The sequence below is a fragment of the Manis pentadactyla genome, chromosome 1 (assembly GCF_030020395.1).
Source record: "Manis pentadactyla isolate mManPen7 chromosome 1, mManPen7.hap1, whole genome shotgun sequence".
Lineage (NCBI taxonomy): Eukaryota > Metazoa > Chordata > Mammalia > Pholidota > Manidae > Manis > Manis pentadactyla.
In genome coordinates this window covers 12,552,192-12,569,580 of record NC_080019.1, presented here as the reverse complement: position 1 = coordinate 12,569,580, position 17,389 = coordinate 12,552,192, and the positions used below count along the sequence as shown (strand labels likewise).

Below are 17,389 nucleotides of genomic sequence, written 5' to 3'. Positions count from 1 at the left end.
TTAATGACTAATGGTACTGAGCACATTTTCATGTGCTTATTAGCCATTTGTACATCTTCTTTGGTGAAAGATCAGTTCATATCTTTTGCCTAGTCTTTGGATTGGACTGTTTGTCATCTTTTTTAACCTAATATGTGTGCTTTAAATTTAAACTAAAAACAAAGTGTTCACACATTTTATTGACTCTAACTGCTTGTGATTAATTTTTTTCTATGGATTCATATTTATTGATACTTTTTATGTGGAAACTCTGGGGGTCAGAGTGAGTGTGTATTTCTCCTGGAATGATCTGTATTTACCTCTGCCTGGAACCCAGAGGTACTGCAGACATAGGTCCATTTTCAACTAAATCCTCCCTGTAGTTTCTATGCCAAACAGGCAATGCAATTTTCTGCCCTTAATCTTGCTATGCCCTTATTTTCTGAACAAAAAATAAAATAAATGAAATTTTAAAAACTCAGGATATATGGTCTGAAGTACTTATGGAGACAAAGGGCCAGAGGATGTAAAGGCATGACTGTATGGGAAAATCCAGATTGCATATAGTTACAGGGTCACCCTCCACTTAGCTTTAGTACCTGGCAGGGCCAAGTGGACAGAATTTGGTTTTATGGAAATATTCCCTGTAATTTGATTTTAAATACTTTAAACCGTATGCTATGTGTGTGCTATTTTTAATCCATAGCCTAGGGATGGTTAATTAACAATTGGAGTGCCCTGATGGTGATTATAAATTCCAGGAAAGGTTGATTAGCTTTTGAAAGATTCTAAGCAGTTGGCCATCTTTATCTCCAATCAATACCAAGCCTATAGGGATTTCCTTTGGTGAAATAAGTAGTATTCAGGATGGATGGATTGGCTAGAAATACCATACAGAGGGCACCTACTCTTGCATGACAGAATATAGAAATCTAGGGAACCCAAAGGGTATACCCTTTGTAATGGTGATCTTGGTTTAGATTCCAAAATTAACAGCTAAATAAAATTATCTGAGAACTGCTATTGTGAAATCTGCTGAATCCTGACCTTAAAATATTATTTGCTGGGTATGGAATGAATCTTTCATTCAAATTTTGGTCAGTACCTAAAAAGACAGGGAGCTGGGACTTTATTAAGGTTACAAAACAGCTTGTATAACTGTTTTTGTGTGCACTTGCTACTAATGTTTGCATGAGAAAGAATTCTGCTTAATTAAATCTGTTATTATAACATAACAGTCCCATTGTGAGGTAAGAAGGTCCTGGAATAGAACTTACAATGTTAACAACATTAAGCAAATAACATCTACAAAAAGCAAGGGGGTGTCCTGCCAATTACATTCCTGTTTTGGAAATCCCCCTGCTCCTAATTTTTGAACTCTTACTCTGATTTAAGAAACAGCACAGAGTCTTTGTATGGATTAAAACAAGGTATGGGATATTTGAGGCTTGGAAATGCCTTCTCTAGCACTATCCAATGCAGAGTATTGCCTGTCTGTACTACAGCATCCGCCAGGGTCTCTCCAAGCTTGACCCAAACCACCTGGAGTTGGAGAGGGCGGCAGTGACTTGCTAAAAAAGTTGGAGAGGGGGTGCAATCTTTATTTCTTTGGGTGAAATATTTTGTAATTGCATAATTAACCACCAGTAGTTTTATATAGTTTGAAGAAAGCATTTCTGGGCTCACAGATGCAGGCATCAATAAAGAATACGATTGGCAACATTTATTGCAGGCAATCTTCTTGTGCTAAGTATTTTACATCATCTCATTAATGTAAATACATTTCCATACAACCCATGAATGGATGCTTTTATTCCCATTTTATACATGAAAGCGAGGTGCAGAGATCACATAATTAGGTGTTTGCAGGTAAACTGAAGCACAGTCTCTCCTCATCACCTATATTCCTATTTCCTTTAACTGGGAGGGATAGGGCAAGTCAGTTTCAACGTGGGCGAGCAAACAAAATCTGTTTAGAGGAGTTGCCCACAGAAAGGGAGTCGGGACCTTAAAAACAAACCATTTATTTGCTAGGTTTATTCCTAACTTCTGGACCCTCCATTCCAAGCATCCCCTTGGGACCGAATTCCTTGTAGAGCGAAGCCGCTAGAAAGGGAGAGGCTCTTTTGCAGATGAGCCAATGAGGTGATTGAATCTGGTGAACGGCAGGTTGTTTGACCAATGCGTTCAGCCTGCAAGGCACCGCGAGAGGATCGGACATCGCGGTCCGGGCATGTGGGTGGTGGCGCGTGGGGCTCGTTGAGAGAGGCAAATCCTGAGGCCCGCGGAGCGGGCGAGGGTTTTCTCCCTCGTGAGTATCTGGGACCCGGGTTTGGAAGGCCAAGGAGGCCAAAGCGCTGTGCTACAGGGTTGTTGGGCCTCCGTTGGGGTTTGTGGTGGCGGTCTTATCCCTGTGGGCTCTTCCCGTTTCTGTTCCTGGGGGCATGAAGGACCGTGACCCCGGGGAGGCTGAGCGGGAAGTCGTTATTTGAGGCGGGGAGGTAGGAGGAACGCGTGGCGTGGGAAGTGCAAAGACTGTGTCCGAGGAGGGAGGGCCTCAGTGGGCGTGAGTGTGTTTTGGGCAGAAACAGTGGGCAGGGCCCCCTGCAGAGCTGCTGGTTTGGGGAATGGGCCTTTTCTCGGGTGGAAGGAGGGCAGGAGTTGCGTTCAGGGCGCTCCGTTTGGTTAGGCCCCGGCCACATTGCCCCAGCCCGGCGCTTGCCCCGGAGGCCTTGCCTGGCCTGGGACCCTCCCCTGAGGGTCCTTGGAATCAGCCGACACTTCTGCCAACAGTCGAAGAGCAAAATCCACATTGAGAGGGAGCCTTCTGGAGGAGGGGCCTGAATCGGTAGAATTGCTGACGGAGGTGAGAGGGGTGGAGAAGAAGAGGATTCCAGAAATCCTGTGATTGGTAGGGGTTACAGCGCTTCTTAGTGTGTATCGTTTAGGTTAGGGCCCTGATTGTGTTGGATGCTTCAGGTGTTTTTGAGCAGAGGCCAGGCTAACTGAAAAGGGGTTTAAGCAAGTAAAGGGAAGAATTGTAACCTTTGAGGAAGGGACACATATGCTGCCATTTTAGTGTCAAAGAGAATAGTTAAAATTTTGCCAGATCCTGAACTACTATGCCTATAGTATTAGGAATTGTATCTTATAAGTGTGGCCTGATTTCTCTGTAGTTATTACTTAAGAGGAGGATAACCAAGCTGCCAGCTAAGAAAGATAATTCAGGGATCAGTGGTGGGTCAGGACAATGAAGGGAGCCCTCTAATGAAGGAGTCCTGAAATGTATACGTTATAAAGTGAGTTTGAAGAGGCCTAGTGGATCTGAGATTTGAGGGGCAGGAAGAACCGCATCCGTAGTTACCTGGGAGAGAAAAGGTTATTGAATGTCACCTGTGAGACTTAGCTGGTATTGTAGACTCAAAGCAGAAAGGGCCTGTACCCTGGACACCACAGTTCTGGTAGAGTTTGAAAGAAGAGTTTTATAGAAAGAAATTGGATAAATATTCAGAGAATCAGTTGAGGAAACCAAAGAGGAGGCAGGATCGTTGAATGTTAAAGTAGATTGGAAAAAAATTAGGACTGTGGTAGAGGAAAGAGAGGCCGCAACCAAAGTGAAACCCATAAATACGTATTGATTGAATAATTTTATGATGTGGACATGAACCGAACTCATGCCTGTATATAAAAAGTACTCCCTTCAACAGCAGGGAAACTTACAGGACTGAATATTCTGAGAGGTTGTTTGGGTAGGAAATATGAATTCAGGGAGGGTTTGGCTTCTAAGGGACTGCTGATGGAGAGTGTTCAGAATATTCTGAGCTGAATAGAAGCTTTTGAAGTGAATTATGACACAAGCCAGTTGTATCACTGGTTTGACCCAAAATAACTATTTTTTTTAGTGCTTTGTGAGTCTGTCTTGGAGGAAATGGAAAACAGTTGGGAATCTTTAATATTTATAAAATGCTGACAGGTTATTAACAAGAACAGAATCAACACCCATGTCCTCTGCAGCTTTTCAATGGATCCTGTCCGACCACCCTTCAGGGACTCTTCTCATGTGCACCCATCTCATGGTGGATGGATGCCAGGCTCTTGGCCACAAGCTCCTAAACGTTTGGACTCAGCTCTTGGCAGGGCAGGACCTGCAGGCAGAGGCCATGTACTTAGAAAGCCAGGAAACCCAAGCCCACAGAGTGGGCCAGCACAAAGGGTAAGACCATGTCTGGATACGCAATGGCAGCATACAGCTTATCAGCAGAGGAAGTAATGGACTTCAAAGTGCTTAGGAAACTGTGAAGCCTTATACAAAAACAAGGGTTGGTTTTTGTTTGTATTTTTCATTTAAGGTACAGTTGGCCCTTGAACAACATGGGTCTGCTTACATGTGAATATTTTTCAATAAGTATATTGGAAAATTTTTTTGAGATTTGCAACAATTTGAAAAAACTCACAGATGAACCGTGTAACCTGAAAAAAATTAAAAGTTAGGTATGTTATGTGCATAAAATATGTAGATAATAGTCTATTTTAGCATTTACCAGCATAAAATCAACAGTAGGCTATTAGTAAAGTTTTTGGGGAGTCAGAGTTACACACATATTTTTAGCTATGTTTTAACACCCCTAACCCCTATATTCAAGGGTCAACTGTAGTCGCATCTTCTGGACATGTATTTCAAACTCTAGAGTTGCAAGTCAAGAAAAAGTGCCTCATAGTGAATGCTGGACAGTCTTGGGTAAATGCTTTAGTCCTTTAGCTTCTATAAGTATAACATACATACATACATGATTTAAAGCCTTTTGTTCTTTTCTGAGTGTTTAGATTTTTCATTGTGGTTTTGGCTCTGTGGTATGAGCAGCCACTCCTGCTTCTGAGATAATAATTGTTAAGAGTGGTTCCTTTTGGAAGGCTCTTTACCCAAATCTTAATGAAGACGAATCTTTACCTATTCCTGCTGCTGTGTATGCTTGCATGTGTGTGCATTCTTCATGTCCTAATTACATAGTAATTTTAAGATTGTTTTTGACTATAAGTAATACATCTCAAAGAATAAAGAATTAGCAAATATAGGAAGAACCTGATAATGCACTTATAGTAATTTTAAGTAGATTTGACATGTCAAATGTAATGCTTTTCTGTAAAAAGAAAATTTGATGACAGTAATCTCGCACTTTTATCAGATAAATTGCTTGAGTCTGTATGTGGCAGCTCTCATTGGTGTTAACAGCCATAAGCTTTCAAGACTGCTACACGAAAACTGTAGCAAGTTTTGTGGGAGGTTGTAAAGCAACAACCCAGCCTCTGATACCATTATGTGATCCAGCTTTTTTTGGAAAAATTTATTAACCTGTGTACTTGTTCCCTCTTACCTTGGGTGTGCAGGAAATAAACTAGAAAAATAGAGAAGTGAATTTTGTTCTGTTTCCTTCTGTCTAATGGTATCTCAAATCATGGACTATAACTATATGCTGAAAAACCTAATATGACATATAGGTATAAGTGTTTTTTAACTATGTTTAAACAAATTTTTATGAGATTTTTTTTATCCTTTATTCTTATAACACAGAATTGGAAAATTTTTATTGTTTACCAAGACTTTAAAAAAACCATCAGTGTTTCTGGGTGTTTATTTGTTGTTGTTAGAAACATCTTTATTTTGCCTTCTTAAATACTTCCTTAAATGCATTACAGAATGGGTCTCACTTCCCATCACTGAAATAATACTGTTATTTCATCTTAGAATAAAACACATTCTCCATCTTAGAATATGTCTATTCTTTGACTCTCCACAGGAATCTGGGGGTTTGGTCTCCATGTTCCGGGGGCTTGGCCTTGGAACAGTGTCTCAGCCCCCTCCGAAACAAGAAGTGTCTCCTTTAGGTATGTGGAAAACTAACTTGAAAAAAATGAGGTCGTATGTATGATTGTTTTGTTCTTAGATTCATAGCTTATCTTCAGGAAAATAACTGTACAGCATGTTCAGCTCTCAGATATTGTTGGGGTTTGGTCCTTTCATTCAGGTAGAGGCATTTTAGGTCGAGGCTTGACCACCAGTATGGTGCCCAAAGACAAAGAAGAACCCCATCCCGTTTTTCTGGATCCTTCAGTGTTGGCAGTTGGGGATAGCAAGATGGCCGAGGCCTCCGTTGGTTGGAATAGGTGGGTAAAGTTGCCTTCTTGGGTAACCTCAAGTTTAGATAAAATACCTCTATTATAAAGTCCAAAGAGAAACTCTAAAAAGGGTTGTATTTTCTCACAAACAAACAATGCATGGTTTTATATTTCAGAATGGGTTTTTTCTAAGGGTGATCAGTGGCTACTGATCAAGTCAGTCCAGGGAAAGGGTAACCAGTAGCTCTCACTGGGCAGTTCACAACTTCTTTTGCCCTTTTAAGAAATTAACCTGTTGTGGCGTTTCTTTGACCTGGGTGAGTCACGCTTCTCCCTCAGTTCTATGGAAGTTGGCCCTGAGAGTCAGTATTAATGGCAGTTGGTAAATGAGTCATGTTGGCATATTGGATGTGGAGAGAATCCCAGGGCTTGGGTCCCTTTTGCCAGCTCCTCCAGAAAGAGAATATAGACTGGAGGAGCCATTTAGAAGGGTATAGATAGAAATATGTTAAAGTAAGTCCTGATTTGCCTCTCTTCGACTTTACAGAATTCGTGGAAGAGGGAATTCAGATGTGTTGTTATTACCGCTGGGAAGAGCCGCCTGTGGTATAGGCAGAGGAGTGTGCAGGGCTCCGGACACACTCAGCCTGGCCTCTCAGAATCCTGCTCAGCTATCTTCACCTCCACCTCCGCCCCTGTCCTCACTGCATTCTCTAGAGCACAAAAGAAAGTGAGTCGGAACGCTGCCCTGTGTGCTTGGTAGTGATGTGGGAGGGGCCTCCTCACAGACTTGTGAACTCGGTTTCTCTGTGTCTGAAGTCCCATGGGCGTAGGTACTGCACAGTGTGTTTTCTTTTTTTTTTTTTTTTTTTCCTATGGGAAGAATGACAAAGAGGTGGGACAATCCCTGCTGAAGTGAGATGGGGCTAATGATACAGGTAGTTTGTACCAGAGAGCGGACTCATGACTTTTCTTTCCCTCCCAGTTCAGTCATAGACAATTCTTTGTCATGTTGGAGGTAAGTAAATTATTTAGAAAATACTGCAGCAGTTTGTCTTTATAGAACTAATGCTGGTGTTCTCAGTGAACTGGCCTAGTTTATTCCAGTGGTACTACTAGGACAAACCGGGTGACCTTCTCAAATTAGAGATTGCTAAGAATTTACCTTCTAGTCATCAAAGCTTGCTTTTGTATGTCTTCATTCTTGGTTGGTGTCAACAAAGTCTGAAATATTACTTCCCCCAATCTTTTCTCCTTTTTTTTCTTTTTTTAATTTTGGTTGTGAGTTGTTTGTTTTTTTTGCTTTTGGTATAAGTGAGTGCTTTTGTTTTTTATTTTCTAGAGAGTGTTTTGTGAAGCAAGGATCAAAAGGAACACCTCAATGTTTGGGACTGAACTTTATCAAAATACAGTGTCATAATGAAGCAGTTTATCAATATCATGTGACTTTCAGGTATTCACAGTTTTTCTTCTCTATATTGTTCATTTCTTAGAGTGCAGTAATGAAATAGTTCCCCTGGAATAACTGAATTTTTTTCTGTATAATTCCTGATGGCCTCCCTCCCCACCAAATACTGCATGTATTCAGATCCTTGCAGTAAGTTTTAAGTAACTTTTTGCTATATTGCCAGTTCATCCCCACCAAATACTGCATGTATTCAGATCCTTGCAGTAAGTTTAAGTAACTTTTTGCTATATTGCCAGTTCAGATTTTAACTTAATAGGTGTAGGCTTATGCATGAGGTTAAAGGTACATTTCCATTTATAGGCTTTACAGCTTATTTTGTATCTGTAATTTTGTATTCCTTTTCTGAAAGAGAGCCCTCTCCCCGCAGTGGCATAAGATCCACAGTCCATAAACCTGGATCCTCCCTGAATGAGTCTTGTACCACGATGGCTCTCCAGTGACAGTCTAGGGTTAAATTTGAGAATGAGAAAATGAAGGAAGTAACTTGAATTTTCTATCAGTAACTTCAGGATTTATCACACTTTAAAAAAAACATGAATTCATACTAGTTTGTATTCTTTTTTAAAGTCTCAAGAGAGTCATTAACTGAGGTTATTAGCTGAAATTGTGAAAATGAATGAGTGTTTTCAAATACCTGTGGAGGAAGTAGGAATATAGAAGACTGACTTTTTGGAGATACTACTGATTGGTGCATGAGAAGGAAGTGGAGTAAAGGAAGAAAGGAAATGTTAGGAAAAGTGCCCTGAAGACAGGTTATAACAACCAAAGGCAGGGCCCAATGGAATAAGAGGAATGGTTAACTTTGGCCATAGTGCAAAAATAATTTGCTCTCCAGAGAAGGTTTCTTTGTTGATCTTGTAGGAGGTTTAATTAGAGTTTACGGACAAAAAATTGACTGAAAGAACAGCAGAGAGTATAGGCCACTTAGATAAAACTGTGTAAGAGAATGAGAAATGGAATGACAGCTCAAGAGGGTAGCAGGATTGCCTTAAAGGTTTCTATGAGGTAAGAAAGCAGAGCTGAGCACATGCTATGTATGGGTGAAGAGAAAGAGTGAGAAAAGAGTGTGTAACTGGACCCCTGAGGATGGAAGCTGGTGGATCTTGGCCTGTTCTAGAATGTGAGGGAAGGGAGTGGGCATTAATGAGAGGGAAGAACCCTGTCTCTGGAAAGGGATTAGCAAATGCTAATGAAACCAAAGTGTGAGAGTCCTGACAGGAGAAGACATAAATTCTATAAATTTTGAGACTGTGGATGTGGACCTCTGAAGCCACAGTGTGAAGAGGATGCCAGGCCACTGAGAGGATGTATTACAGTGGACTGGTCATCCTGTGGCTTCCTCATACTACATGGAGTCTAGAAAAACAAATTTAAGTACTGTGTTTAGGGCATAATGCCATGCATGTATATGAATGTTTTTGAGGAAACATTTTGAAAGGTTAGCATGTGAGTATTAGTTTTGGGGACAACTGTATTGGATTACCACTTTTTAAAACCTTTCATCGTGTACTTGAATGTACTTGATTGTAGCCTTGGATTTGTTTAAACTTAGCAGTTGCAGAACAAGGTTGTGTGTTGTAATGGGACAATCATATAAAGTAGCTACTGGAGTTTTTCAAAGCTGTAACAGTGAGTCAATAAAAAGTTGAAATTGCCATAAGTGAGAAAAGGTTGGAGTAAAACCCTATTTTAAAAAGTTAAAAAATTTTTCAAGTGTGTGTATCTCTGTAGACTTTAGAGCTGGGATTGTTAAACTACGGCTGGCCTTCTGTGCAAATATGGCCTGCTGCCCATTTTTTAATAAAGCATTGCTGGAACACAGCCATGTTTATTGGTTTATGTATGGTCAGTGGTGTTTTTGTACTATGTTGGCAGAGGTGAGTAATTGAAGCAGGAACCATATGGCCCATAAAGCCTAAAATGTTTGCAATCTGGCCCATTACAGAAAAAGTTTTCTTACTCTGGCCTAAAATTTATAAGAATGTACGGACATGTTAAGGCAGTTGTCTTCAGGTGGTGGAATTATGGGTTATTTTATTTCCTGAGAGTAAGTATCTTTGGGTGAAGGTCCTGGTTTTAATCAGATCTTTGAATTTTAAAATATAACCGCTAGATGGAGCAGTAGTTTCAAGTGACCGCCACTCTAATAGCAAATCAATTGCACAGCTGTTGGAAAGAATGCTCTTTGAATCAAATGGAAGTAAAATGCTTTTTTATTTTTTAGTCCCAGCGTGGAGTGCAAAAGCATGAGGTTTGGCATGTTAAAGGACCATCAAGCTGTCACCGGAAATGTCACTGCTTTTGATGGAGCCATTCTTTATCTGCCTATTAAACTTCAACAAGTGAGACCAAATAGGAAATATATTTTGGGAATGAAATCTAAGACAGTTCTGGTTCTTTGAGTGGTGGGAAATCATAGACTCCATGATATTTGAGTTACACTTTCCTATTCTTAGAGGGAAGGCAGATTTTTCCATACAGAGAAATGAAAAACTGAGATACTTTTACATTTGAGTTCTGCAAGAAGTACCTTCTCACTGTAAGAGGAATGCTTGGAAGCCTTTGACCTCAGTAACAAAGAGTGGTTAAAGATTTCAAACTCAAAGGCATCTAGTGCTAGTTCTGCATTGGATTTCTCTTACAAAGTCTTTTCTTAAACCCTAGTGGTCATATTGTGATGTTGCCCAGTGTGGACAGCAAAGTGAGGGGGAAGTAAAAAACATGTTTAAGATACTTTAGTGTTTTCTAGAACATAGTTGGATTAGGTTAAGGCTTGGTAGTTTTATAATTTCTTTTTACTTGCATGCATTTATTTGTTAGGTTCTTGAGTTAAAAAGTCAAAGGAAAACTGATGGCGTGGAGATCCACATTAAGATTCAGTTGACAAAGATCCTAGAGCCGTGTTCTGATTTGTGCCTTCCCTTCTACAATGTTGTTTTCCGTCGGTGAGAAAACAGATAAAGTCTTGTATTCTTATTTTCTGTCTTACATTTGTAGTAATGCTTTTCATGAAGCTTGGGTGGTATTATACTATAGTGCCTGTATATTAATGAGTTTGGAAACATTTAATAAATAGATAATGTTGAGACCAACTTACTCAAAAATTGTCTGAAGTGATTGGCTAGATTTGGGTAAATGAAAGTAGGTTTGGGGTAGCTGGATAGGTGGATGGGTTCCTTTGGATTCATTTAGGAACTTTAAAAGCAGATGTTTATAGTGCATATTTAATGGTGTTAGTGATGGGCTACTTGAAGAGACAGTGTGCAAGCCATACCTGGGCTATTTGTGATGAGGATAAAAGCTGCTGCATTTCTAAAGACCAAGCACTTCTTACCCCCAGGAAAATAAGTGCCCCTTTGTGATTTCCAGTGGTTCATAAGAACATAAAGGGCCTGGGGGAAGAAAGGTGGCAGACCCTCAAGTCTGTTACAGTTGCAAGGGCATGAGGGAGGACTAAGATTTGCAGAGCCCACTCCTGATGGTGTGGTCATCTCTGCATTTGGCATCTTGGCTGGGCCAAGGACCTGGGTCACCATCACCCTAGGTGGTGGTGGTGGTGGTGGTGTGTGTGTGTGTGTGTCTGTGTGGTGGTGGTGGTGGTGGTGGTGGTGGTGTGTGTGTGTGTGTGTGTCTGTGTGTGTGTAATGGGGTGATGCTATGATTTTCAGGGGTTGGGAGGATGTAACATTTCTGCTGGAAGATTTTTTTTCCAGCCCTTTGAATTTTTTGATATAGTTCATAATTTTTAAACTTTTAAAAATACTCCCTATTTTTCATCAAACTGTTATTTCCCTCTTTCTTTAATGAAACAGAATCTAAGGTGAACAAACATAGCTTCCTTTGTGAGACTGATATTCACAAACTTAGAAATTGACTCCCTTGTCTTCTTAGTTAATGGTGAAAAATAATAGAAATTGAGCCTGGAAAGTCAACTTGACTTTTGGTTACCTAGTAAGTAGGAAAAGCTGTAGTCAGCTGCATATACCCCAATATAAATGCTTTGATAGTTTTTAGTTTTCTTTTGGCAGGGGTATTCTTAGCATAAAAGCTACATTGTGCCAAGAGAACCAATATTTCTTACTCTTAGGCTTCCAAAGGAAAATGTAGCTCATAGTAACGGAGCTTAATTTTTTTTTGTTCTACTGGAAAACCCATTCTTGCTCTGTATTTCAGGGCAATGAAACTCTTAGATATGAAGCTTGTGGGGAGAAACTTCTATGACCCTACAAGTGCTATGGTCCTGCAACAACACAGGTCAGTGGCGGTTTCCTCTTTTTCACTTTTGAATGTTCTGGAGAAAAATTTTTTATGTGATAATTATATTTCAAAGAAAAATCTCAGCACTGTTTTATGATAGATACAATATATCTATTATATCTTTTCTATAGTTTACTATTTTAGTAAGTTCACAAAGGTGTTGATTTAATTTGTTCCCTGGAGCTTTCTTGTTAGGGAGGAGTGGTATTTGCTTACAGTATTGTTTCACATCAGGCCTGGAAGTATCTATGGTTCTCTTAAAACCCCGAAGTAAAGTTCATCTCTCTCTCCAGATTGCAGATCTGGCCGGGCTATGCAGCTAGCATCCGGAGGACAGATGGTGGTCTTTTCCTGCTAGTGGATGTCTCCCATAAGGTCATTCGGAATGATTCCGTGCTGGACATCATGTGAGTGAATGGTGGATTCTTAGCTTTCACAAGCAACAATTTTTTTAGCTCTTCAGCAGTGGCTTGTAATAAGGACCAATTACCATTGTTCAGTTGGGTTTTAAATTGCAGAACAGATTAAGAATACTGAATGGATGTGCTCAATTCCATAAGGCCAGTAGTGGAATTAATTGCTCAGTCATATGGTAGTTCTATTTTAGGTTTGGCAATTTACATTCCCCCAGCCAGTGCACGACGGTTCCCTGTTCTCCACATTTTTACCAACACTTGGTATTTCCTGTATTTCTGTTACTACCCATTCTGACAGATGTGAGGAGATACTACCTGGCTTATTTCACTTAGTGTAATATTCTTTAGGTCCATCCATGTTGTTGCAAATGGCAAATTTATTTTTTATATCTGAGAATATTCCATTGTGTATATGTACCACACCTTTTTTATCCATTCATCTGTTAAAGGACACTTGCTTTTTATGTGTCTGTTGCTCATCTGGATGTCTTCTTTAAAAAATGTCTATTTGGATCTTCTGCCCATTTTTTAATTGGGTTATTTGTTTTTTTGGTTTTGATTTGTGTGTTTTATATATTTTGGATGTTAACCCCTTAACATCCAAATGATAAATCATTTATGAAAATATTCTCCCATACTATAGGTTGCCTTTTTGTTTTGTTGATAATATTTTCTGCTGTACAGAAGCTGTTTAGTTTGATGTAGTCCCACTTATTTTTGCTTTTGTTTCCCTTGCCTGGGGAGATGTGTCCAGAAAAAAAATTGCTCAAACTTATGTTTAAGAGATTTTTGCCTATGTATTCTCTTAAGAATTTTGTGGTTTCATGTCTTATACTTAGGTCTTTAATCCATTTACAGTTGTTTTCTTTTGTGTATGGAGTAATCCAGTTCCATTCTCTTGCGTGTACCTGTCCAGTTTTCCCAACACCATTTGTTGAAGAGACTGTCTTTTCCCCATTGTATGTTCATGGCTTCTTTATCATATTTTTATTGACAACATAAGTATGACTTGTAGTTTAGCTTGAAGTCAAGAAGCTTAATACCCTCGACTTTGTTCTTCTTTTTCAATATTGCTTTGGTTATTTGGGGTCTTCTGTGGTTCCATATCAATTTTAGGATTATTTGCTCTAGTTCATTGAAAAATGCTGTTGGTAGGGATTGCCTTGAATCTGTAAATGCTTTGGGAAAGATGGCCATTTTGAGAATATTAATTCTTCCTGTCCATGAGCATGGGATAGGTTTCCATTTGTGTTTTCTTCAGTTTGTCTCATCAGTTTTTTACGGTTTTCAGAGTACAGGCCTTTCACCTCTTTGGTTAGGTTAACTCCTAGGTGTTTTATTTTTTTGTGGTGCAATTGTAAATGGAATTGTTTTCCGGAGTTCTCTTTCTGTTAGTTCATTGTTAGTATATAGCAGTGCAACAGATTTCTGTATATTGATTCTGTATCCTGCAACTTTGCTGAATCCAGTTACAGTTTTTTGGTGAAATTTTTTTTTTTTTTTTGTAGATAATTATTTTTTATTGAAGGGTAGTTGACATACAGTATTACATTACATTAGTTTCAGGTGTACAACATAGTGATTCAACATTTATATACATGACAATTCTAGGTACCAGCTATCACCATACCAAGCTGTTACAATATCTTGACTATATTCATTACATCCCGGTCACTTATTATTTTACCATTGGAAGTGTGTACTTTTTTTTTTTTTTTTTGGTGAAATTTTTAGGGTTTTCTATATATATATATATATATATATATATATATATATATATATAGTATCATATAATCTGCAAATAGTGACAGTGTTACTTCAGTACCAGTTGGCTTCCATTGCTTCTGATGAGAAGTAGGTGGTTAACCATACTGTTGCTTTCTTATGGATGAGTCATTTTCCTCTTACTGTTATCAGGATTTTCTTTTTCATTTTGGATTTTGGTAGTTTGTCCATGATGTGTCTAGGTGTAGTTCTCATTGTTTTTATCATTTTGGTATTCATTGAAGTTCTTCGATCTGTAGGTTGTTTCTCATCAAATTTGGGAAATTTTAGACCACTGTCCTTTAATACTCTTCTTTTGTCTCCTGTCCTTTGGGAGTCTCATTACATGTATGTTGGGATTCTTGATACTATCTCACTATTTTGAGACTCTTTTTCTTTAATCTTTTTCTTTCTCTTTGGATTAGATACTTTATGTTAATGTATCTTTTTTTTCTTTTGTTATCATTAATCTACAATCACATGGAGCGAACATTATGTTTACTAGGTCCCCCCTTCACCAAGACCCCCCCACAATCCCCATTACAGTCACTGTCCATCAGTGTAGTAAGATGCTGTAAAGTCACCACTTGTCTTCTCTGTGTTGCATAGCCCTCCCTATGCCCCTCCCACATTATACATGCTAATCGTAATGCCCCCTTTCTTTTTCCCTGCCCTTATCCCTCCCTTCCCACCCATCCTCCCCAGTCCCTTTCCCTTTGGTAACTGTTAGTCCATTCTTGGGTTTTGTGATTCTGCTGCTGTTTTGTTCCTTCAGTTTTTCTTTGTTCTTATACTCCACATATGAGTGAAATCATTTGGTACTTGTCTTTCTCTGCCTGGCTTATTTCACTGAGCATAATACCCTCTAGCTCCATCCATGTTGTTGCAAATGTAGGATTTGTTTTCTTCTTATGGCTGAATAATATTCCATTGTGTATATGTACTACATCTTCTTTATCCATTCATCTACTGATGGACACTTAGGTTGCTTCCATTTCTTGGCTATTGTAAATAGTGCTGCGATAAACATAGGGGTGCATCTGTCTTTTTCAAACTTGATTGCTGCGTTCTTAGGGTAAATTCCTAGGAGTGGAATTCCTGGGTCAAATGGTAAGTCTGTTTTGAGCATTTTGAGGAACCTCCATACTGCTTTCCACAATGGTTGAACTAATTTGCATTCCCACCAACAGTGTAGGAGGGTTCCCCTTTCTCTGCATGATGTCTCTTTATGTCAGTGGTTATTCTGCCATTTCTAATCTGCTGGTGAACTCACTGGCTTTTCATTTTGACTGAAGTGAAACTCTACAAATTCTCTTTGTTTTGCTTTGCTTTTTAGTTTCTATTTCTCTGTCAAGTTGCCCTGTTTGTTGACTTGTCATATCTCCCCATCATCTAAGCCCTCTTAGAATAAATTCTGTTGACTGCTTTTTTCCATGATTATTTGTCACACTTGTCTGTTTCTTTGCATATGTAATAAATTGTAATAGGAAACTATAAACATTTCAGGTAAATGTTGTAGCATGTCTGGGTTCTCTTATTCTTCTATATTTTTAGAAATTCTGACTTGTCCTTACTGGAGCTGTGGACTCTGTGGTATGCAGCTTCTGATGTTTCTGCTCAAATTTTCTGTTCTTTTTAGCCTAGCTTCTTGGGACTATACCTTTGTATAGCTTAGTGGTTTAGGCAGTGTTTTGGGTAGAGGTTGTACCTTCTTGGTTGAGCCCATAAGGCTTCCATCCTCTGCTGATGAATCTTTTTGTGGGTTGAACAACTCATTCAAAGTTACAGGTAGTTCTCATCACTGTCTTAGCTCTCACATTTAGCCAGTCTCTCTTGGCTCTCCTGAGTAGATAGAAGCTTTCCAGTCAGCCAAGGATATGTGATGAGCTTATCTTAAGCCCTTCTATGGCTTTCTGATATCCAGGTTTGCCTGTTAAATTTAAAGCTAGTTTGCTGCTTGCCCCAGCCTTGACTACAACTTTGGGCTAGCAAAACTTGGGTTTTCTCCATTGTCGTTTGTAGCTGACTTGCCGTGCATTAGCGTGCTTCCTCTAAGATTGTATTTTCCCACTCTGGCAGGTAAAATTACCATTCTCAGTGACTTACAGGGTGAGATGAAGAAGATAGGGACCACCCCAGGAAGAAGGTCACAAACTCTGCTATTTTTACCAAAAACTTTAGCAGTTGTTAAAAAAATAAGTGTTTTTCTCAATTTGTCTGCCTTTTGGTCAATTTTTCAGTGTCCTAAAATGGTTTTTTTTTTTACAGTTTTGCCTAGTTTTATGCTTAATTTTTGTAAAGAATTGCTAACATCTTCATAGTGCCATAATTCCTTTTTTAAAAAAATTTTTCTTGAGGTATAATGCCACAGAATTCACCATTTTTTCATTAGTTTTTAATATATACACAAATCATACATTTAAAAATGGTAAAAGTAAATAAATATGGTCACTAATTCCAGAACATTTTCATCACCCCAAAAAGAAACCCCTTACTTGTTATCCCTTTTTATATTTCAAATGCAGATTTTTTTCAAAACTTTCAGATTCAGGGCCTTTTTCATTAATTTGCCAACTGCTTTCTGAGGTCTTTCTGTTAGACGCAACTCTTCAGCTTAATTATTTTCTTTTATTTCTTCGATTACTTCTCTTCTGTACATTATTTTATATACATCTTTTATCTTTGGACTTCTGTATCTGGGTATCCTTTATTTTATCATACTCATCACTTTGTTTACTTTCTCAGAGTACTAAGACAATGGCACTCTGTTTAAGAACTGTGTACCAATTTGTTAAACCCACTTTTTAATTCATAAATTTGATTTTCCAGCTGAGATTTGCTGTCTCCATTATCTTTGCTAAGATTTCTGAAACTTTGCTGTCATGCTTCCCCCTTAACACAGTCTCTACTGCTTTCAAATCATTGTCCTTTTCTGGATTCAGTAATTTTTGAAAATTATTGAAAATAAGAATTAGAGTAATAATATGTTCCATTTTACATATGGTAACTTTTTTCTCTTCCAGGAATTAGAAAACCTAGTGTTAGATTTATTTTTCCCTTTCTTGCCAGAATGTTTGTGTTTATGTTTTAGTCATTATTTACTTTTTGATTTTTAAATGTGTTTAGTTATTATGAACAACTTAAAACACAAAAGTAGAAAGAATAGTATAATAAACCCCACATCCCATTTTGCAAATTCAACACTTATCAACTCATGAACAACCTTGTTTCATGTACTTTTCTACCATTTTCCCTCATCAAATCAAATTATTTTGAAACAGATCCCAGATGTCTTCTTTTTTTAATTAAAGTATTATTGATATACAATCTTATATTGATTTCAAAAGTACAACACAGTGGTTCAACAGTTACCCATATTGTTAAATCCTCA

The 17,389-nt window shown here is 38.6% G+C and overlaps 1 protein-coding gene across 1 annotated transcript in view; it reads left to right on the top strand.

The window, feature by feature from the left end:
- The first annotated feature begins 4,000 nt into the window (after window positions 1-4,000).
- The window catches only part of PIWIL2 (piwi like RNA-mediated gene silencing 2), a 56,203-nt gene continuing 42,814 nt past the window's right edge, over window positions 4,001-17,389 (top strand). The window contains exons 1-9 of the mRNA XM_036889129.2: window positions 4,001-4,192; window positions 5,775-5,862; window positions 6,003-6,141; window positions 6,641-6,823; window positions 7,436-7,546; window positions 9,786-9,903; window positions 10,382-10,506; window positions 11,735-11,815; window positions 12,112-12,225. Coding sequence (XP_036745024.2) covers window positions 4,001-4,192; window positions 5,775-5,862; window positions 6,003-6,141; window positions 6,641-6,823; window positions 7,436-7,546; window positions 9,786-9,903; window positions 10,382-10,506; window positions 11,735-11,815; window positions 12,112-12,225 — 1,151 coding nt within the window. The remainder of the gene's footprint in view (window positions 4,193-5,774; window positions 5,863-6,002; window positions 6,142-6,640; window positions 6,824-7,435; window positions 7,547-9,785; window positions 9,904-10,381; window positions 10,507-11,734; window positions 11,816-12,111; window positions 12,226-17,389) is intronic.